We start from the raw sequence: 23039 nt of genomic DNA, 5'->3' as shown, positions 1-23039 counted from the left end.
CCAAACTTGAAAAATCAAATATCTGAAGGCTTATATTATGCAAGTAATTGGCCTTAAAAAGGGTTATGGGTGTCCGGGTACTGCCCTGGGAGACATGCATTAATGCAAACGTTTTTTTTTTCAAAAAATATTGTTTTTTCAAGAGCAGTGATTTTGAGGATGCTTAAAGTACAACAATAAAAATGAAAAAAAAAATCCTTTAATATTAATATAATATATATAATATAATATACTTTAATATTCCGACACTCCTCTCCTACATGTGAAAATCATAATTTTTTTTGCTAGAAAATTACTCAGAACCCCCAAACATTTTATATATATATATATATATATATATATATATATATATATATATATATATATATATATATATATATATATATACATATATATACATATACATATATATATATATATATATATATATATATATATATATATATATATATATATATATATATATATGTGTATGTATAGATTTTTAGCAGAGACCCTAGGGAATAAAATGGGGCAGTCATTCCAACTTTTTATCTCGCACGGTATTTGCGCAAAAACAATCTTTCAAAACGCGTTTTTTTCGGTAAAAAAAAAACAGTTTCATGATTTAAAAAACAAAAAAATAAAGTTAGCCCAATTTTTTTAGTATAAAGATGATGTTATGCTGAGTAAACAGATACCCAACATGTCACGCTTTAAAATTGCGCCCACTCATGGAATGACGCCAAAGTTTGGTACTTAAACATCTCCATAGGCGATGCTTTCATTTTAATTTTTTTTTTTACAGGTTACATGTTTAGAGTTACAGAGGAGATCTAGTGCTAGAATTGTTGCTCGCGCTCTAACGCACACGGCGATTCCTCGCATGTGTGGTTTGAACAGTGTTTACATATGTGGGCGGGACTTGTGTGTGCGTTCGCTTCTGAGTGCGAGCTACCGGGTACAGAGGCGTTTTAAATTATTATTATTATTTATTTTTTATTTTTTTATTTTTTTACACTTTTAAATTTTTTTGATCACTTTTATTCCTATTACAAGGAATGCAAACATCCCTTGTAATAGGAATCGTTTGTGACAGGTCCTCTTTATGGAGAGATGTGGGATCAATAAGACCTCCGCATCTCTCCTCCAGGCTGGAAAGCATGAGATCGGTGGGAAAAAAAAATCCACAATCCCATACTTACTAGCCACATCTGCGGCTTTGTTTACATCCGTGGCCTGGACGTGACATCATAACGTTGCACCAGGGCCTCCGAAAGTCATAGAGATGACTGGTGACAATCTGGTCACCGGAAATCTCTATGGTCGTCATCCAGCTGTGGCCGATTCTTTCTCCGGGTCCCTAATGGCACAGGAGAGCCCAGAGAAGCACCGGATGGCCCCTCCCGTCGCCTGTAAGAACGATCAAGCGATGGAACCACCGCTATGATCATTCCTATGGTGCACAGAATCGCCGGCTGAAAACAAAGATATCTGAATGATGTCTGTACCTGCAAGCAGCATTTAGATATTCCCACTGAAAGTCAAAGATGTCATATGACTTCTTTGAGCGGGAAGTGGTTAAATATAGTGCCTGGGGAAGGGGGGGGGGTCCCCTTACTCTGCCTGTAAAGTGGTACATCTGCACCATGTATAGAACCTGCTGCAGCAAAACTACATTTCTAAAGAAAAAAATGTAATTTAAATTGCCAGCAATACAATACCCATTTGGATGCCTGTAGTATTTCCATTGACCTAAGCTGATTAAAATAATCCTTAGCCCTTGTACACACGGTCGGAGATTCCGACGGAATGTGTCCTATTGGAAAAAAAAATCCACGATCCCATACTTACTAGCCGCATCTGCGGCTTTGTTTACATCCCCGGCCTGGACGTGACATCATAACGTTGCACCCAGGCCTCCGAAAGTCATAGAGATGACTGGTGACAATCTGGTCACCGGAAATCTCTATGGTCGTCATCCGGCGGTTGGCGATTCTCTCTCCGGGTCCCCGGTGGCACAGGAGAAGCACCGGATGGCCGATGTCCCCTCCCGTCGCCTGTAAGAACGATCAAGCGATGGAACCACCGCTATGATCATTCCTATGGTGCACAGAATCGCCAGCTGAAAACAAAGATATCTGAATGATGTCTGTGCCTGCAAGCAGCATTTAGATATTCCCACTGAAAGTCAAAAGATATCATATGCCGTCTTTGGGCGGGAAGTGGTTAAATATAGTGCCTGGGGAGGGGGGTGGGGTCCCCTGAGTCTGCCTGTAAAGTGGTACATCTGCACCATGTATAGAACCTGCTGCAGCAAAACTACATTTCTAAAGAAAAAAATGTAATTTAAATTGCCAGCAATACAATACCCATTTGGATGCCTGTAGTATTTCCATTAACCTAAGCTGATTGAAATAATCCTTAGCCCTTGTACACACGGTCGGAGATTCCGACGGAATGTGTCCTATTGGAAAAAAAAATCCACGATCCCATACTTACTAGCCGCATCTGCGGCTTTGTTTACATCCCCGGCCTGGACGTGACATCATAACGTTGCACCCAGGCCTCCGAAAGTCATAGAGATGACTGGTGACAATCTGGTCACCGGAAATCTCTATGGTCGTCATCCGGCGGTTGGCGATTCTCTCTCCGGGTCCCCGGTGGCACAGGAGAAGCACCGGATGGCCGATGTCCCCTCCCGTCGCCTGTAAGAACGATCAAGCGATGGAACCACCGCTATGATCATTCCTATGTTGCACAGAATCGCCGGCTGAAAACAAAGATATCTGAATGATGTCTGTACCTGCAAGCAGCATTTAGATATTCCCACTGAAAGTCAAAGATGTCATATGACGTCTTTGAGCGGGAAGTGGTTAAATATAGTGCCTGGGGAAGGGGGGGGGGGTCCCCTGAGTCTGCCTGTAAAGTGGTACATCTACACCATGTATAGAACCTGCTGCAGCAAAACTACATTTCTAAAGAAAAAAATGTAATTTAAATTGCCAGCCATACAATACCATTTGGATGCCTGTAGTATTTCCATTGACCTAAGCTGATTAAAATAATCCTTAGTGCCCGTTCACACTACCGCGACTTGTCAGGCGACTTAGCCGCCTGACAAGTCGCGCTCCGTTCTGTACTATGGAACCGTTCTAATAGGAGCAACTCAAGTCGCTCCGACTTAGAAAAAAGGTTCCTGTACTATTTTTGGGGCGACTTCAGGCGACTTGCATTGACTTCTATACAGTAGTCGTTTTGCAAGTCGCTGCTGAAGTCGTGTGCAGGTTGCGTCTGTGAGTCGCGCTGCAAGTCGCGTCGCCCCCTGTGTGAATGGGCACTTAGCCCTTGTACACACGGTCGGAGATTCCGACGTAATTGTGTCCTATTGGACCGTTTTGTCGGTTATTTCGACTGTGTGTGTGGTCTCCATCGGACTGTTTCCGTCGGAATATCTGACGGACCAAGTTTTCCAACTTGCCGGTAAAGTTTTCCGACAAAATGCTCCGATCGGACATACTCCGATCATGTGTAGCCTACACCGAGGAACAAAGTGCCACGCATGCTCAGATCAAATTCCTAGACCAAAGCTATTGGCTACTAGCCCGAACGCAGTCCCGTCGTAACGAAATAACGTCATCACGTTATGTACAATCGGATTTTCCGACAATTTAGTCCGACCGTGTGTATGCAACATCACTTCCGAACCTCTTCCCGGAATTAATCCGTCGGAATTACTCCGTTGGATTTGGTTGTCGGAATCTCCGACCGTGTGTACAAGGGGTAAGTGATCCTGCCACAAAGGTTCTCGTTCAAACATTTCCTGTTATAGGGTGACAATGTTCTGCTCTCTCTCTCTTTTTTTTTTTTTTTATGTGACAGGTCAGGGGGTGGGTGAAACAGAGCAGAGCCTGGAGGTGAAGCTGAGGAACATGAGTATTGAGGTGCACTCCAGAGTGGACCAATTATATGTGGAAAGTAAGTGGGGACTTTGGGTTCTATGGGGGAGGGTTACAGTGGGATAATGTCGGGGTTCTAGTCTTTTCAACCTTGTTATTTTTTATCCCTTTTCCAGATTCAGTGATGGCGGAGAAACTGACTGACTTTGAAAGCTTCATGACGGACTTCCGGAGTAGGTTTTGGGGGTTTGCCAGTCGGCAGCAGAGCTTAAGCTGCACCCTGTTATCTATCTGGGCAGTGATAACATCCACGTAAACAATGGGCAGTTGACCCAAAAAAAAAAAAAAGTGCTCTCTGTTGATGAGATCCTCAGGTCATGGAGGAGATGCAAAGACCAACAGGGCCTCATACACGGAACATGAGCGTTCTCTGTGGCCTCTTTATCTTCTCCTGGGCACCAAATAAACCGCTTACAGATCTACAATTTAAGTGTTTTTTGGAGGCTGAGGGATCCATTGTCTATCTCATCCAGGGTTCTGTGGGACCCTATGGTTTCTCCGGGAGGGGATTGGATAGGCGTTCCTCCTACAATGTCATTTGGTGTGTGTGAGTGATGGGGAAGGCCATGTTAGCAAGATTTTGGACTTTCAGTGGATTGGTGGGCATCGTATCATTGTGATTGAAGTAGACCTGTATTGGAAGACACGATTGATGAGGGGTGTACATCGTAGGACAGGTTTTTTTTTTTTTGTAAGTCTTCTTAGCCCCTGTACACACGGTCGGACATTCTGCCAACCAAATCCGTCAGATTTTGTCCGTCGGATCTTGTCTGAAACTGTTGCATACACACGGTCGGACTAAGTTGTCGAAAAATCCGATCATTCAGAACGTGATGACGTAATTTCGTTACGATGGGACTACATTCAGGCTAGTAGCCAATAGCTTTGATGTAGGAATTTGATCTGAGCATGCGTGGCACTTGGTCCGATCACAATTCTCTACAAATGATCGGAGTATGTCCGATCGAACCAGTTGGTCGGAAAATATTTCCAACATGTTGGAAAATTGGGTCCGACGGAGATTCGGACAGAATCAGTCCGATGCATACCACACACAGTCGGATTATCCAACGACACGATCCGATAGGACGCATTCCGACGGATTCTCCGACCGTGTGTACAAGGCTCTAAACTTGTTTCCTTTTTATTGTTAAAGGGAACTTCTAAATTCCAATAAGCCCCCCACCCGCCCCAACCACAGCCCCCTACAAATACCTGGCCATGGTTGTTGGGAACTGGCCCTTCTCCCAGTGGACACTTTTTTTAATTAAAAAATAAGACAACAGTAAAGTTAGCCCAATTTTGTTTTTATATATATATATATATCGTGAAAGATGATGTTATGTTAAATTGATACCCAACATGTCACGCTTCAAAATTGCGCTCCGCTCATGGAATGGCGACAAAATTTTACCCTTAAAAACCTCCATAGGTGGCATTTAAAAAATTCTACAGGTTGTATGTTTTAAGTTACAGAGGAGGTCTAGGGATAGAATTATTGCTCTCATCCTAACGATCGCGGTGATACCTCACATGTGTGGCTTGAACACCGTTTTCACATGCGGGCGCGACTCATGTATGCGTTCGCTTCTGCGTGCAAACTCGGCAGGACGGGCGCTTTAAAAAAAAATATTTTCTTTCTTTATTTATTTTACTTTTTATTTTGACACTGTCCTTTATAAAAAAAATTAAAAAGTGTCACTTTTATTCCTATTACAAGGAATGTAAACATCACTTGTTATAGAAAAAAGCATGACAGGACCTCTTAAATATGAGATCTGGGGGTCAAAAAGACCTCACGTCTCATATTTACATTAACATGCAGTAAAAAAAATAAAAATAAAAAAAATGGCCCTTTAAGAGCTATGGGCGGAAGTGACGTTTTGACGTCGCTTCTGCCCTCCAGTGATATGGAGACGGGAGGGGGACATCTTCCCCTCACTTGTCTCCATACCTTACAGGGAGAGGACCCGATCACCACCGACGGCTCTGGTAAGTGGCAGAGGGCACCGGAGCACGGCGGGAGGGGGTAGGCCCTCTCCAGCCACCGATAAAAGTGATCTTGCGGCGAATTCGCCACAGAGACCACTTTTATCAGAAACTGGACCGCTCACTGAAGAAGAGGATACCGGGGGTCATGGTAGCTAGCTGCTGCCATAACAACAATATCCTCCTTCAAAGTACCAACGTATAACGACGGTGGGCAGTCCGGAAGTGGTTAAACTGCCTACAGGGCACCGGACACATGGGTTCCAATTGTTTTTTTTTTTTTTTCAGAAGCATTTGATTAGAGCCTGAGGCTCTAACTGGCTTCAAAAAAGGGTGGAGCACTGCGCCTCGAGCCCACCCAGTTGTGTGACAATAGCAAACTAATATTCGCTATCGTCTTCCTAAATCTCCTCCCTCTCCAATCAGGAAGTGGGTCCTGAGACCCGTCAACCAATTTTGGCCGAGAGGAGAAGCGATCCTATTGGCCTCCGAAAAGGAGGAGGGGGGAGATGCAGGGGAAGCCGCCGAAGCCGAGGAGGAGAGGAGATGCAGGGTAAAGTCGCCGCCTGCTGCCAGTAACCTAGATGGGGTAATTGTGGGGCTGGTGACCGACTAACCAGGGGGGGGGGGGTGCCTGTGACCTGACTGACCAACCAGGGGGCTGTTGGCAGGGGTATTGTTTGCTGCCCCATCCAAAAATATACCAGCAGACGCCTCTGCCTTCTCCTATCCACATGGAGATGAGGTGCACTGCCAAGGTACCTCCCAAGTTGAGGGTATGTGGACTAATATGGTCCGGGATTGGGTGGGGGGGGGGCACACACTCATCTTCCCCCCATTCTGGCCCTGATAAAAGTTTGGCATGGATTGGGCTTTTTGTTCTTGTCTGCTGTATGAGGTTTCCCCTTAGAATTCATATCAAACCCCAAAGCTAGGATAAGGGTCTGGTATAGATAAATAAAATTTCAGAATTATTTTTATCTATGTGCAAATGTGTCAGTTTTGCTGCGACAGGTTGTATACATGGTACAGATGGGTGACTTCACAGGCTGGGTCTGGCCATCCCCAGGCATGTTATTTAAGTGATTTTTGCACATCCAATGTTTGACTCTTTTGTATTAATAAAATTGCTAATTCTCAGTTACCGTAAATGGAATTTGGTAAACATTTTTTGTTTTGGTCCTTTTTGGGTGGGGGGCATACACTCATCTTGCCCCCATTCTGGCCCTGATAAAAGTTTGGCATGGATTGTGCTTTTTGTTTTTGTCTGTTGTATGAGGTTTCCCCTTAGAATTCATATCAAACCCCGAAGCTAGGATAAGGGTCTGGTATAGATAAATAGATTTTCAGAATTCTTTTTATCTATGTGCAAATGTGTCAGTTTTGCTGCGATAGGTTGTATACATGGTACAGATGGGTGACTTCACAGGCTGGGTCTGGCCATCCTCAGGCATGTTTTTTAAGGGATTTTTGCACATTCAATATTTGACTCTTATGTATTAATAAAATTGCTGATCCCCCCGTTAAATGGAATTTGGTAAACATTTTTTGTTTTGGTCCTTTTTTCCCTAGGGAAGTGCACCCCTCCATGCCATTTGCCAGTAATCTTAGAAAATGACCAATACTGGTTTTCAGCTTTTGACTCCTATTGACTTCAATGGGGTTTCGGAGTCACTATTGTTCGCCTAACCATGCTTGAACTAGATACATTCAGCTCATCCCTACTCGGGATAACAGAGATGTGCATGTAAGCAAACAAGAAGAAACTGCGCTATGAACTCCAAGTGATCTTTGAGAGCAGCAACTCTGCTGTGAGCAGGGGCGGACTGACCATTCGGCCACTCGGGCACTGCCCGAGAGCCCCAGGCCACTAGGGGGCCCCATCAGGGTTGCCAGCCTCAGTAAGACCAGGGACAGTATGTAAAAATCTGTGGGTTTTTTTTTTTTTACATTTGTCTCTGAAATGTCCCTTACCGACATCCTTTTGATCTAAAAATCCTGAGATTATAGCCACCCCACCTCTCCAGTACCTTCTCAGCCAATAGAAACATGTCTGTGTATACCGTGTGATTGTATACTGTTGTGTGTGTGTGCATACTGTATGGCCCCATAATCTCTGATTGCCTAGGGGCCCCATAATCTCCTATTGCCCGGGGGCCCCATGAGTTTTCAGTCCGCCCCTGGCTGTGAGATATACACAGTCAATAATAAATGGTTACAAATAGAGCTGCACTGAAATGCCAACACAAATGATAATATATGAATCAAGAAATAGTTCAAATAATGGAAAAGTCCAGTGCAAATAGTGAAAAATAATAAAAGGTTTTTAAGTCCAAGTTATGATGAGACCCAAATTGAAATGTGACCTCCACCATATAAAGTGTTCAATTACCAGCCTATACCTCCCATAACGGGAGGTCAGAAACACTTGTGGCTTATACCCAGCCAGGGCCTTTATCCATCCAGGAGGGGTATGAAGATGGCAACGCCCACCATATGTGGATTACCAAGGCAAAAAGGTCAGAAACGATCTCAGCTCAATCTTAACTGGAACCCTCCACAGAACCCATACGACACGGATCCACCCTCAGGATATCACACCCATTGGATTCCATGTCGTAAAGGCTCTGTGGAGGACAAGATTGAGCTGAGATCGTTTCTGACTCTTTTGCCTTGGGAATCCAGATATGGTGGGCGATGCCATCTTCATACCCCTCTCCTGGAGGGATAAAGGCCCTGGCTGGGTATAAGCCACAAGTGTTTCTGACCTCCCGTTATAGGAGGTCCATATAAGCGAGCACTTTATATGGTGGAGGTCACATTTCAATGTGGGCGTTTGATGGTGTCAATATCATTGGAAGGACTCCTCTCATCAGAACTTGGACTTCAACCCTTTTATTATTTTTCGCTATCTGCACTGGTGATTTAGCAACTAATGATTGCTGCTTCAGGGCTGGTCAGGACTTTTGCTTCCATTATTTGGACTATTTCTTGATTCATATATTATAATTTGTATTGGTATTTCAGCACAGCTCTATTTGTAACCAGAAATGTTCATATAACTAGCATAGAAGCCAGTTGTGCACATTCTGGAGATCCCTGAGGTCAACGTTCAGTTAAAGGATATGTCTAGGTAGGTATCATCAACCTGCTGGTCTCCTTATAATCCAGTGAGCTCCTAACTATAGTGAGCTGACTCTACTGCCATGAAGCCCCAAGCAATGTTGTTGTTATCCAAGAGGGGAAGAATCTGTATATGGTTCAGCCCTCCTGGGTAATGGTTTTTATGGGCAGCAGAAGCATCTGAGAAGATGAACATGGAATAAAGACTGATTTCCTGTCTCCTCAGAAAACGCAGTGGAAAGCACAGTGACGAATATCAAGTCGATGGTGAACCTTTTTCTGTCTGACGAAATCACAGGTAATTGTGCCCCCCTGTAAGAATAATGGGTTGTGTTGACCTCTGGGCCTGCCTGGACATTTGTAGCATGTAGTGTATTCATTAGGGTCAATCTGATTGGAGGCTGGACATTTTTAGGTGTTGGAGATAACTGTATAGCAACAAAGGTTTGGAATGTCTATTATTCTTATTAAAGGCCAACATGTTTCATTCATTCATAACGTCTCAACTAACCTCCATCCCATTGTTTTGGGGTTTTAGGTCACCCAGGACCTAGGAAAAGAGTCTGTTTATGAGGGTGGTCTTTGCCCTCTCTGACCAAGAAATTCTCAGTTGCTTGGTGCCCAGGTCTACTTTGTAGAACTGAACTTAATTTCAGGTCTCGATTATCATCAATCATACTGAAGGTTCTTCTCCACATGAGCTTCTCTCATTTCAGACATAAGATAGAGGGATCCCAACCGATGAACAGTTTATTTCATTCCAGTGGTCATGGCCAATGCTTGCAACAAGATTCTTGGGTTTCCGTCCTCAGGCCCTTCTTAGCCCTTGTACACACGGTCGGACATTTCGACAACCAAATCCGACGGATTTTGTCCGTCGGATCTTTTCCGAAACTGTTGTATACACACGGTCGGACTAAGTTGTCGAAAAATCCGATCATTCAGAACGTGATAATGTAATTTCATTACGATGGGACTGCGTTCAGGCTAGTAGCCAATAGCTTTGATGTAGGAATTTGATCTGAGCATGCGTGGCACTTTGTCCGATCGGAATTCTTTACACATGATCGGAGTATGTCCTATCGGACCAGTTGGTCGGGAAATATTTCCAACATGTTGTAAAATTTGGTCCGACGGATATTCCGACGGAAACAGTCCGATGCAGACCACACACAGTCGGATTATCCGACAACACGGTCCGATAGGACACATTCCGACGGATTCTCCGACCGTGTGTACAAGGGCTTAGATGCTAAAATAAACTTTAGGAAAGCCAACTCCTGGACGAATGGAGATCACTGAGGTCAATGTTCAGTCGTATAACCCAGGGTTTCTCAACCACTGTTCCATGGAACCCTAGGGTTTATCCAGAGTCATTAACCACTGACACCAATCGTCTTTTTTAGCTATCTGTAAGGGAGGATTCTTCCCAGTGACCACAAGTGTAAGGAGCATGGACGTACCTACCGAGGATCGCAAATCGTGACTTGGGCCCATGCTGCAGGGGCTCCCTTGTATACCTGTATAAGGAGCCAAGGGGACGGCTGCATATAGAGGAGACAATCTTTCCATTTTTGTCCTGCATCTGCTGATCACCTACAGGAGGAAGAGGAGGAGAAGTGGCATTCAGCGGCTGCGGGAAGAAAATGGAGAGATCAATTCCACTATACATAGCTGCCCCGCTCCTCCTATCCAGCTTCCTGCTGCCCCCCCCCATGTACTCTCTCTGGTCCCCTCCATGTCCCCCTGCAGCTCTGCCAGGTTCTCCCCTCCCCTCTTCCATCGGCTGCTGCGGGGGATCTGTCAGGATGGAGAGTGGGGAAGGGGCCGGTGAATGTGTCATTTACTGGCCCCTTCCTTTTCTGAATGGAGAATCAGTGATCTGTACCGAACACTGAATCTGTCCATTCATAACTGAAATGTAGTAAACTCTGTACATAGCTATTCCTATCCATTCGTTCTGTGCAGCTAAGGCTGCAGAGAAGGAGATGGATGGCTATGTCCTCCACCACCTTTCTCTGTCCCAAAGATGGAACGTCAGAGGTCTGTTTAGACCCCTGATATCTCACCGAAGCCCCCCTAACGGGGCAACTAAAAAAAAATGTAAAATATAATTTAAAAGATAATATTGTGAAAAAATATATAACAAAAACACTCACACCAGTGGCAGAACTACCAGGGTCACAAAGGTGGTACGTGCCTTCCACCAAAGGGCTCGGAGGGAAGGGCCTGATGGGAGTCAGGGGGGCCCTTCATGGTTTCTTGCACTGGGGCCCTGAAGGCATAGTTACACCACTGGTAAGGAGCATTCTTCCCACTGACCATCACAAGCTGTTCATTTAAAAATATTTTTTTACCAGGGGCTCTAAAAAGTTATTGGAAGGGTTCCTCTATGTTGAAAAGGTTGGGAAAGGCTGGTATAACTGATCAGCACACAAATAAGACCTTTGTGAACAGCATATAAAAGTGGAAAGATATGGATATATGACCAAAATTGTAAACACCTGACCATCCCAAACCATAGGCATGAATGTGGAGTTGCCCCGATTTTGTGGTCATGACATATGCCATTCATCAGGGAAGGCTTTCTACGAGATATTGGAACATTTCATGAAAACTGGAGCATTAAATGTCCATCAACATAATGCAATCTACCTTGGAAGCCCGACTTCGACCAAAACTTTCCATTGTTTGGATGGAATGAGGCAGGATTAGATCCTCTGTATGTTTTTTTATTCCAGTGCCCCTCCAGTGGGGAGAGCTCTTCGAGGAAACAAGTTGTATTTTTATTCAATAGGAAGGCAAACAGCAATAAGAGAAAAACGGGAAGGGGCAAGGCCTCCAGTGGTGGATCTACATCCATATGTGTCCATGTTGGAGACATCTCTCCCCACTTTGTCATCACCAATGATGACAAGCAAATTGGTCATAAAATTCAGATGAATCTGCAAATGTTTTGATTCTCCTGGATATGAGATTACGATATGAGCTTGCAGAAATTCATAAATGACTATTTACAGATCAAACCCATCTACTGTGTGCAGATGTTGAGGGGAATGGAAAGGCTGAGAATCAAAACTTTTCCCGGCTAGAGTTGGCTTTTTAAGGTTGGAGATAAAGGTCCCACCGGAGATACTTCCGGTGTTCCTCTCTTCTTTCTTCCCTGCTAATGGAGACACAGAAATATTGATATTTGTATTGTTTCCTATTGCAGGTTCTCTTACCAGTGACAATCAGAGGATTTTGGCCGCAGTGGGGAAACTAACAGATGGACTCCGCAACAGCAATGGTATGTTTTCCCTATTCCGCCAATCGCTAATCCTCCACACCTTCATTTTCCCTGACTTTCTAAGGCACGATCTCTCACTATTATTATTTCTGGCTTCCTGTACAAGACGCAGGAGGTAACCCACCCGCTGCTCTCCAGCCTAATGAGACCTCTTCAGATTTTCTGTTAATTAAAATATATAAGTCCTCCTTCTCCCTCACTTCTCTTTGTCCTCTTCTTTCTCTCTCTCTCCATCCTTTCCCTTCTTTTCTCTCAACTTATATCTCCACCTTCCTCTCTCCTCCCTTCATCTCTATTTTTGTCCTCCACTCTTTATTTTTCCCCATACCTCTCTCCTCCCTTTCCTTATCTACTTTTATCCTTCACTCTTTCTCTCTCCTCCCTTTCTTTCTCTACTTTTTCCTCCACTCTTCCTCTCTCCTCCTTTTTCTTTCCTGTCTCTATTTTTCTCCTCCATTCCTCCTCTCCCCCTTCCTCTCTGCTTCCTTTCTTTCTCTACTTTTCTCCTCCACTCTTTCTCTCTCCTTCTTTTGTTTCTCTAATTTTCTCCTCCATTCTTTCTCTATTTTTCTCCACCATGCTATATTTTTCCCCATACCTCTCTCCTCCCTTTATTTTTCTACTTTTCTCCTCCACTCTTTCTCTCTCCTCCGTTCTTTCTCTACTTTTCTCCTCCACTCTTTCTCTCTCCTCCCTTTCTTTCTCTAAATTTCTCCTCCACTCTTTCTCTCTCCTCTGTTCTTTCTCTACTTTTCTCCTCCACTCTTTCTCTCTCCTCCCTTTCTTTTTCTACTTTTCTCCTCCACTCTTTCTCTTTCCTCCGTTCTTTCTCTACTTTTCTCCTCCACTCTTTCTCTCTCCTCCCTTTATTTCTCTAAATTTCTCCTCCACTCATTCTCTCTCCTCCCTTTGTTTTTCTACTTTTCTCCTCCACTCTTTCTCTCTCCTCTTTCTCTCACCTCCGTTCTTTCTCTACTTTTCTCCTCCACTCTTTCTCTCTCCTCTGTTCTTTCTCTACTTTTCTCCTCCACGCTTTCTCTACTTTTCTCCTCCACTCTTTCTCTCTCCTCCCTTTCTTTCTCTAAATTTCTCCTCCACTCTTTCTCTCTCCTCTGTTCTTTCTCTACTTTTCTCCTCCACTCTTTCTCTCTCCTCCCTTTCTTTCTCTACTTTTCTCCTCCACTCTTTCTCTCTCCTCCCTTTATTTCTCTAAATTTCTCCTCCACTCTTTCTCTCTCCTCCCTTTCTTTCTCTAAATTTCTCCTCCACTCTTTCTCTCTCCTCTGTTCTTTCTCTATTTTTCTCCTCCACTCTTTCTCTCTCCTCCCTTTATTTCTCGAAATTTCTCCTCCATTCTTTCTCTCTCCTCCTTTCTTTCTCTTCTTTTCTCCTCTACTCTTTCTCTCTCCTCCCTTTCTTTTTCTACTTTTCTCCTCCACTCTTTCTCTCTCCTCTTTCTCTCTCCTCTGTTCTTTCTCTACTTTTCTCCTCCACTCTTTCTCTCTCCTCCCTTTCTTTTTCTACTTTTCTCCTCCACTCTTTCTCTCTCCTCTTTCTCTCTCCTCTTTCTCTCTCCTCTTTCTCTACTTTTCTCCTCCACTCTTTCTCTCTCCTCCCTTTCTTTCTCTACTTTTCTTTTTCACTCTTTCTCTCTCCTCCGTTCTTTCTCTACTTTTCTCCTCCACTCTTTCCTCTCCTCTTTCTCTCTCCTCTGCTCTTTCTCTACTTTTCTCCTCTACTCTTTCTCTCTCCTCCCTTTCTTTCTCTACTTTTTTCCTTCACTCTTTCTCTCTCCTCTTTCTCTCTCCTCTGTTCTTTCTCTACTTTTCTCCTCCACTCTTTCTCTCTCCTCCCTTTCTTTCTCTACTTTTCTCCTCCACTCTTTCTCTCTCCTCCATTCTGTCTCTACTTTTCTCCTCCACTCTTTCTCTCTTCTCCGTTTTTTCTCTACTTTTCTCCTCCACTCTTTCTCTCTCCTCCGTTCTTTCTCTACTTTTCTTCTCCACTCTTTCTCTCTCCTCCCTTTTCTTTCCTGTCTCTATTTTTCTCCTCCATTCTTTCTCTCTCCTCTTCCTCTCCCCTCGATTCTTTCTCTATTTTTCTCCACCATGCTTTATTTTTCCCCATACCTCTCTCCTCCTTTTCTTTCTCTAAATTTCTCCTCCACTCGTTCTCTCTCCTCTTCCTCTCTCCTCCCTTTCTTTCTCTATTTTTCTCCTCCACTCCTTCTCTCTCCTCTTCCTCTCTCCTACCTTTTCTTTCCTGTCTCTATTTTTCTCCTCCATTCTTCCTCTCCCCCTTCCTCTCTGCTTCCTTTCTTTCTCTACTTTTCTCCTCCACTCTTTCTCTCTCCTCCCTTTATTTCTCAAAATTTCTCCTCCGCTCTTACTCTCTCCTTCTTTTATTTCTCTAAATTCCTCCTCCATTCTTTCTCTATTTTTCTCCACCATGCTTTATTTTTCCCCATACCTCTCTCCTCCCTTTCTTTCTCTATTTTTCTTCTCCACTCTTTCTCTCTGCTCCGTTCTTTCTCTACTTTTCTCCTCCCTTTCTTTCTCTCTCCTCTTCCTCTCCCCTCCGTTCTTTCTCTATTTTTCTCCTCCACTCTTTCTCTCTCCTCTTTCTCTCTCCTCCCTTTATTTCTCTAAATTTCTCCTCCACTCTTTTTCTCTCCTCCTTTTATTTCTCAAAATGTCTCCTCCACTCTTTCTCCCTCCTTCGTTCTTTCTCTATTTTTCTCCTCCACACTTTCTCTCTCCTCCTTTTATTCCTCTAAATTTCTCCTCCACTCGTTCTCTCTCCTCTTCCTCTCTCCTCTATTCTTCCTCTACTTTTCTCCTCCACTTGTTCTCTCTCCTCTTCCTCTCTCCTCTATTCTTCCTCTACTTTTCTCCTCCACTCGTTCTCTCTCCTCTTCCTCACTCCTCCCTTTCTCTCTCTACTTTCTCCTCCACTCGTTCTCTCTCCTCTTCCTCACTCCTCCCTTTCTCTCTCTACTTTTCTCCTCCACTCGTTCTCTCTCCTCTTTCTCACTCCTCCCTTTCTTCCTCTACTTTTCTCCTCCACTCGTTCTCTCTCCTCTTCCTCTCTCCTCCCTTTCTTTCTCTATTTTTATCCTCCACACTTTCTTTCTCCTCTATTCTTCCTCTACTTTTCTCCTCCACTCGTTCTCTCTCCTCTTCCTCTCTCCTCCCGTTCTTTCTCTATTTTTCTCCTCCACTCGTTCTCTCTCCCTTTCCTCTCTTCTTTCTTTCGCTGATTTTCTCCTGCACTCTTTCTTTTTCCTCCTCCCAGGCACTTCTGATCCACTATGCGGTTCGGAATGGACACACTTTGGCCTAAACTGCTACTACCTGTCCCAAAATGCGCGGCCGTGGGATTACGCCAAGAAACACTGTGAGGATAAGAAAGGTCAACTTGTGGCCATCAAAGGTCTGGATGAGATGGTGAGGATGATGAGGTGTAAATGGGGCTGCCACATGGAGGGGAGGGGCACTACTGACTTCCCTCTGTAGCCACCAACACAATTGTTTGGCTACATTGTGAGTTGCTAACCCAAAACAAGTACAGAAATGATGAAACTGAGAAACATAGATGTCCAGATGACATTTGCCCTGGGATCATTAGGGTTGGTCTACTAAAGAGAAATAGACTGTTGACTTTGCAAGGGGATGTTCCTCCGCAGAGCTTAGAGTATGAGGTGAAGCTCTGCTGAATATCATAAACCTAATCACGTCTTTGTTTTGTTCACCCGAATGGATGATCCTTTATTTGGTGGCACGCTTTCCACTATCATAAGCCAACGCAAAATTGCGCAAGGCAACCAGAAAATAATTTTATTAGGCACAGTTGTGTGAGACCTTGTAATACATGTGTGGACTGTACTCCATCTCCGGCAGTCCTGTCCAGACACCATGGTCTATGTTGGCTTTGCGAAAATCTGTTCCTTCCTGTGCCCATGGGTAGGTACCAAGGGAAAGATGAAAGATGCCATAGTGTCCCCAAAGCTGAGGGACCTCTGAGATTGAAGAATTGAAGACGCGGGATTGTATTCCATTCCCATGTGAAAGGACTATCCTTCTCCGAACTGGGCAGCTGGATTGGCATCTTTATAAGGAATCCTTCGTGGATCTAAATTTCTGAAGGGCTTTTATACAGGAAAGGACTCCATGTAATCCTCAGTTCTTGCTGGCTGGTGACTTTGCTCATACAGACACAACAGCCATCCTCCCTTTTGAGCAATCCCATTCTCTCTTAGCCCAAGGCTTCACCTAAGCAGGCATGTACTGGCCATCAGGACTACCGGGAGTTTCCCAGTGGGCCGATGGCTCAGTGGGCCACTCTGATGTAAGGGGGCTGGTGATGGGACACTCTGATGTAAGGGGGTGCTGATGGGACACTCTGATGTAAGGGGGTGCTGATGGGACACTCTGATGTAAGGGGGCTGGTGATGGGACACTCTGATGTAAGGGGGCTGGTGATGGGACACTCTGATGTAAGGGGGTGCTGATGCGACACTCTGATGTAAGGGGGCTGGTGATGGGACACTCTGATGTAAGGGGGCTGGTGATGGGACACTCAGATGTAAGGGGGCTGGTGATGGGACACTCTGATGTAAGGGGGCTAGTGATGGGACACTCTGATGTAAGGGGGTGCTGATGGGACACTCTGATGTAAGGGGGCTGGTGATGGGACACTCAGATGTAAGGGGGCTGGTGATGGGACACTCTGATGTAAGGGGGCTGGTGATGGGACACTCTGATGTAAGGGGTGCTGATGGGACACTCTGATGTAAGGGGGTGCTGATGGGACACTCTGATGTAAGGGGGCTGGTGATGGGACACTCTGATGTAAGGGGGTGCTGATGGGACACTCTGATGTAAGGGGGCTAGTGATGGGACACTCTGATGTAAGGGGGTGCTGATGGGACACTCTGATGTAAGGGGGCTAGTGATGGGACACTCTGATGTAAGGGGGCTAGTGATGGGACACTCTGATGTAAGGGGGCTGGTGATGGGACACTCTGATGTAAGGGGGCTGGTGATGGGACACTCTGATGTAAGGGGGCTGGTGATGGGACACTCTGATGTAAGGGGGCTGCTGAAGGGACACTCTGATGTAAGGGGGTGCTGATGGGACACTCTGATGTAAGGGGGCTGGTGATGGGACACTCTGATGTAAGGGGGCTGGTGATGGGACACTCTGATGTAAGGGGGCTGGTGATGGGACACTCTGATGTAAGGGGGCTGGTGATGGGACACTCTGATGTAAGGGGGCTGGTGATGGAACACTCTGTTGTAAGGGGGCTGCTCATGGGACACTCAAACTGTAAGTGGGCCGGTCTGGATGAAGTCCAGGGCCAAATTTCTGTCCCAGTCCAGCCCTGTACCTAAGGAACCTCCTGCTACCTTGTTTCCCCAAAAATAAGACCTAGCGTGATTGTCGGTGATGGCTGCAATATAAGCCCAACCCCCCAAATAAGCCCTACCCCGTTTCCTCGAAAATAAGCCCTACCCTGAAAATAAGACCTACAACTTTAACTAGGGCTTATATTGCAGCCATCACCGACAATCACGCTAGGTCTTATTTTCGGGGAAACAGGGTACATCCTTAACTTGGCACGGATTCCTGCAGAGAGAAGAACACCCACCCACACACATAAAAGGCATATGAAGAGCCCCTGTCATCTCTTTATAAATGCGTCTCTACTCTTTTTAGATTCATTACAGTAAATATTATATCTGCTGTGTGTAAATGTGGGGGGAGGGGACATTAGAGCGTAAGCTCCTCTGTACAGAGACTGATGTGACTGTGGGGGAGGGGAGATTAGAGTGTAAGCTCCTCTGTACAGAGAGTGATGTGACTGTGGGGGGAGGGCACATTAGAGTGTAAGCTCCTCTGTACAGAGACTGATGTGACTGTAGGGGGAGGGCACATTAGAGTGTAAGCTCCTCTGTACAGAGACTGATGTGACTGTGGGGGGAGGGGGCATTAGAGTGTAAGCTCCTCTGTACAGAGACTGATGTGACTGTGGGGGGGGGGGGGGCATTAAAGTGTAAGCTCCTCTGTACAGAGACTGATGTGACTGTGGGGGAGGGGACATTAGAGTGTAAGCTCCTCTGGTACAGAGACTGATGTGACTGTGGGGGGGGGGACATTAGAGTGTAAGCTCCTCTATACAGAGACTGATGTGACTGTGGGGGAGGGGACATTAGAGTGTAAGCTCCTCTGTACAGAGACTGATGTGACTGTGGGAGAGGGGACATTAGAGTGTAAGCTCCTCTGTACAGAGACTGATGTGACTGTGGGGGGGAGGGGACATTAGAGTGTAAGCTCCTCTGTACAGAGACTGATGTGACTGTGGGGGAGGGGACATTAGAGTGTAAGCTCCTCTGTACAGAGACTGATGTGACTGTGGGGAAGGGGACATTAGAGTGTAAGCTCCTCTGTACAGAGACTGATGTGACTGTGGGGGGGAGGGGACATTAGAGTGTAAGCTCCTCTGTACAGAGACTGATGTGACTGTGGGGGGGGAGGGGACATTAGAGTGTAAGCTCCTCTGTACAGAGACTGATGTGACTGTGGGAGAGGGGACATTAGAGTGTAAGCTCCTCTGTACAGAGACTGATGTGACTGTGGGGGGGAGGGGACATTAGAGTGTAAGCTCCTCTGGTACAGAGATTGATGTGACTGGCTCAGTGATCTCTGTACAGCACTGTGGTATATGTCAGAGCTATATAAATGTATAATAATAATAGTGGGTGACTGTGGTGAGGACATTAGAGTGTAAGCTCCTCCGGTGATTATATAAGATCATATGTAGTGACTGTTTTTGTTTTTCTACAGAATTTTCTACGTAACATTTCACAGTCACAGAATCTTTGGATCGGTCTGTCATATGAGAATGATATCTGGGATTGGGTGGACGGCACATCCTATGAGAGATCTCCAATGTATGAAACCATCTTTTCCTTCTCACATTACCTGCAATGCTTTTTATGCGCAAATGTTGGACCTTTTAGCTAAAATACTTTCAGGCTGTAGGAGGTGCCTTCTCCTGCCATCTAGGCTTTGCCACCAGTTGTGGTTAATATCAGTGCCGGCCCGGTCACTAATGTTTTTTGTTTCCCCCCCCCCCCCAGGTTCTGGAAAGATGGTCAGCCTTCATTCTGGTATAGGCGTGGTAGATACTGTGCTCGTTTGGATAATGGACAGGATTGGTACGCATCTTACTGCACCTATAGTTACCGATACATCTGTGAGAAGAAGGCATTGTGACCTGCAATGAGGACCATCAGACATCTCCTGATATCTCCTCATCTCATACTACATTGAGGGAGAATCTACTAACAGAAGAAAATGTATCCTGCTGGACTTTCTGGGACATGGAGTGCCTTGTGATGAGGGTTCCTCAAAAGGTCTACACCCCCATCTCCATCCTTCAAGTCATGATTCAACTAAACCCCACTTATTTAAAAGTGAGGATGGGGGGGGACACTCTCAAAACTGCCACCCACTGCTCTTCAGTGACCGCCCATAGTCATAACTTTAATGAAACCTTTGGAGACATCCCAGCTTCTCGTGTAGCCCCAGATCAGGGGTGTCACCTCAATTTTATCAAGGGCTGCATTATGGTTGCCTTCAAAAGGGCCGGTTGTATCTTTGAGACTAAGATCTAAATGTATCCACTCTTTATCATATTAAAAATTGCTCTGCATTCGATTATTACTGGTTTTAGTAATAACTTACGACTTAAGCTGTGAAAGACACGTTGCTGACCACCATGGAGCCCACTCAAACTCCTGTAGCGGATGATGCAAGTCTGAAAAGGAGGGTCGTACACCACCAGGGCTGGACTGGGACAGATATTTGGCCCTGGACTTCATCCAGACCAGCCCACTTACATTTTGAGTGTCCCATCACCAGCCCCCTTACATCAGAGTGTCACATCAGCACCCCTTACATCAGAGTGTCACATCAGCACCCCCCTTACATCAGAGTGTCCCATCACCAGCCCCCTTACATCAGAGTGTCCCATCACCAGTCCCCTTACATCAGAGTGTCCCATCAGCACCCCCTTAACAACCTCTGGAGGAACCCTGGTTGAGAATGGCTGAGGATGAGAGTGTCCCATCACCACCCCCCTTAAATCAGAGTGTCCCATCATCAGCCCCCTTACATCAGAGTGTCCCATCAGCACCCCCTTAACAACCTCTGGAGGAACCCTGGTTGAGAATGGCTGAGGTTGAGAGTGTCCCATCACCACCCCCCTTAAATCAGAGTGTCCCATCAGCAGCCCCCTTACATCAGAGTGTCCCATCACCAGCCCCCTTACATCAGAGTGTCCCATCAGCAGCCCCCTTACATCAGAGTGTCCCATCACCAGCCCCCTTACAACAGAGTGTCCCATCACCAGCCCCCTTACAACAGAGTGTCCCATTACCACCCCCTTACATCAGTGTCCCATCATCAGCCCCCTTACATCAGAGTGTCCCATCATCAGCCCCCTTACATCAGAGTGTCCCATCACCAGCCCCCTTACATCAGAGTGTCCCATCAGTAGCCCCCTTACATCAGAGTGTCCCATCACCAGCCCCCTTACATCAGAGTGTCCCATCATCAGCCCCCTTACAACAGAGTATCCCATCACCAGCCCCCTTACATCAGAGTGTCCCATCAGTAGCCCCCTTACATCAGAGTGTCCCATCACCAGCCCCCTTACATCAGAGTGTCCCATCACCAGCCCCCTTACAACAGAGTGTCCCATCACCAGCCCCCTTACAACAGAGTGTCCCATCACCAGCCCCCTTACATCAGAGTGTCCCATCATCAGCCCCCTTACTTCAGAGTGTCCCATCACCAGCCCCCTTACATCAGAGTGTCCCATCAGCACCCCCTTACATCAGAGTGTCCCATCAGCACCCCTTACATCAGAGTGTTCCATCAGCGCCCCCTTACATCAGAGTGTCCCATCACCAGACCCCTTACATCAGAGTGTCCCATCAGCACCCCTTTACATCAGAGTGTCCCATGACCAGCCCCCTTACATCAGAGTGACCCATCAGAAGCCCCCTTACATCAGAGTGTCCCATCAGCAGCCCCCTTACATCAGAGTGTCCCATCACCAGCCCCCTTACATCAGAGTGTGCCATCAGCACCCCCTTACATCAGAGTGTCCCATCACCAGCCCCCTTACATCAGAGTGTCCCATTACCAGCCCCCTTACATCAGAGTGTCCCATCAGCAGCCCCCTTACATCAGAGTGTCCCATCACCAGCCCCCTTACATCAGAGTGTGCCATCAGCACCCCCTTAGATCAGAGTGTCCCATCACCACCCCCTTACATCAGAGTGTCCCATCAGAAGCCCCCTTACATCTGAGTGTCCCATCACCAGCCCCCTTACATCTGAGTGTCCCATCACCAGCCCCCTTACATCTGAGTGTCCCATCAGCGCCCCCATACATCAGAGTGTCCCATCAGCACCCCCTTACATCAGAGTGTACCATCAGCAGCCCCCTTAGATCAGAGTGTCCCATAAGCACCCCCTAACATCAGAGTGTCCCATCAGCACCCCCCTTACATCAGAGTGTCCCATCAGCACCTCCCTTACATCAGAGTGTCCCATCAGCACCCCCCTTACATCAGAGTGTCCCATCAGCACCCCCTTACATCAGAGTGTCCCATCACCAGCCCCCTTACATCAGAGTGTCCCATCAGCACCCCCTTACATCAGGGTGTCCCATCAACCCCCTTACATCAGAGTGTCCCATCAGCACCCCCTTAACAACCTCTGGAGGAACCCTGGTTGAGAATGGCTGATATAAAGACTTAAATAAGAGTTATCATTATATATTGTTTTTAAAGTTCTCTCTCCTATGGAAAAAAAACAACATGAAGAACCTTGTCCCCGATTGCTACTGTAGTTGCTTCCTAACCTTAGTTAGTGAGGCTAGACCTGCATCCACTCCTCTCCTACCATGGCCGATCCAACAACAGCTAGGAAGGAGACGGCTGCTCCATAACAGCCACTTGTCTCAGCTCAGTTCACTTTCACAGGCAAGAGGTAGGGAGTGTGTGTCATCTTTTGCATTCCTTTTGCATTTGCTCAGAGCAAAGACAAGCGGCTGCTATGAAGCAGCCATCTCCTTCCTAGCTGTTGTTGGATGGGTCAAGGGAGCAGGAGAGAGGGGTGCAGGTCAGATCTCGTAATTAGGAAGCAGCTTGCAATATGTGATAAAGTGCAAGTACTTTGTCCCATAGGAGACAGGAAAGTTTAAAAAAATACAACAAAAATCTTAAATGTTTATATGCTAATGTTAAATATAAATATACACCATATCAAAATGCTAATTAACATAACCTAGCCCCAAGGGTTTAACTTCTAACCCCTAACTTTAACCACAATCCTCAACCCAGCCCCTAACTCTAAATCTCATCAAGGCCATCAACCTAGGATTCCCTGGATTAGCTGGTATAAAAATACGGAATTACTCTGGGATAGTTTACCCTCTTTACTCCTTCCCTCCTCTCTTTTGACCATGTGTGCTGCCATAGTATTTCCAAGGGGCTATGTAGCCCTCTTCTCTGTTCTATGTTCTTCTTGTTAGTAATTCGTGACACACATCTGCTTGTATGCTATGTAACCATTTACCCATTTTGCATTGTATATGCTTTTTATATGCTTTTCTCCTCTGAATAC

The 23039-nt window shown here is 45.8% G+C and overlaps 1 protein-coding gene across 1 annotated transcript in view; it reads left to right on the top strand.

The window, feature by feature from the left end:
- LOC143964353 (asialoglycoprotein receptor 1-like) overlaps window positions 1-20061 on the top strand; it is a 22100-nt gene extending 2039 nt beyond the window's left edge. Inside the window, exons 3-9 of the mRNA XM_077474048.1 lie at window positions 3862-3957; window positions 4055-4111; window positions 9277-9348; window positions 12265-12339; window positions 15634-15785; window positions 19186-19292; window positions 19482-20061. Coding sequence (XP_077330174.1) covers window positions 3862-3957; window positions 4055-4111; window positions 9277-9348; window positions 12265-12339; window positions 15634-15785; window positions 19186-19292; window positions 19482-19617 — 695 coding nt within the window. The 3' untranslated portion in view covers window positions 19618-20061. The remainder of the gene's footprint in view (window positions 1-3861; window positions 3958-4054; window positions 4112-9276; window positions 9349-12264; window positions 12340-15633; window positions 15786-19185; window positions 19293-19481) is intronic.
- Window positions 20062-23039: the final 2978 nt, after the last annotated feature.

Source organism: Lithobates pipiens, unplaced genomic scaffold (genome assembly GCF_037356315.1).
Source record: "Lithobates pipiens isolate NorthernLeopardFrog02 unplaced genomic scaffold, aLitPip1_a1.2 Scaffold_8, whole genome shotgun sequence".
Taxonomy (NCBI): Eukaryota; Metazoa; Chordata; class Amphibia; order Anura; family Ranidae; genus Lithobates; species Lithobates pipiens.
Note: the sequence above shows the minus strand (reverse complement) of the source record. Positions and strands in the feature narration are given on the sequence as shown.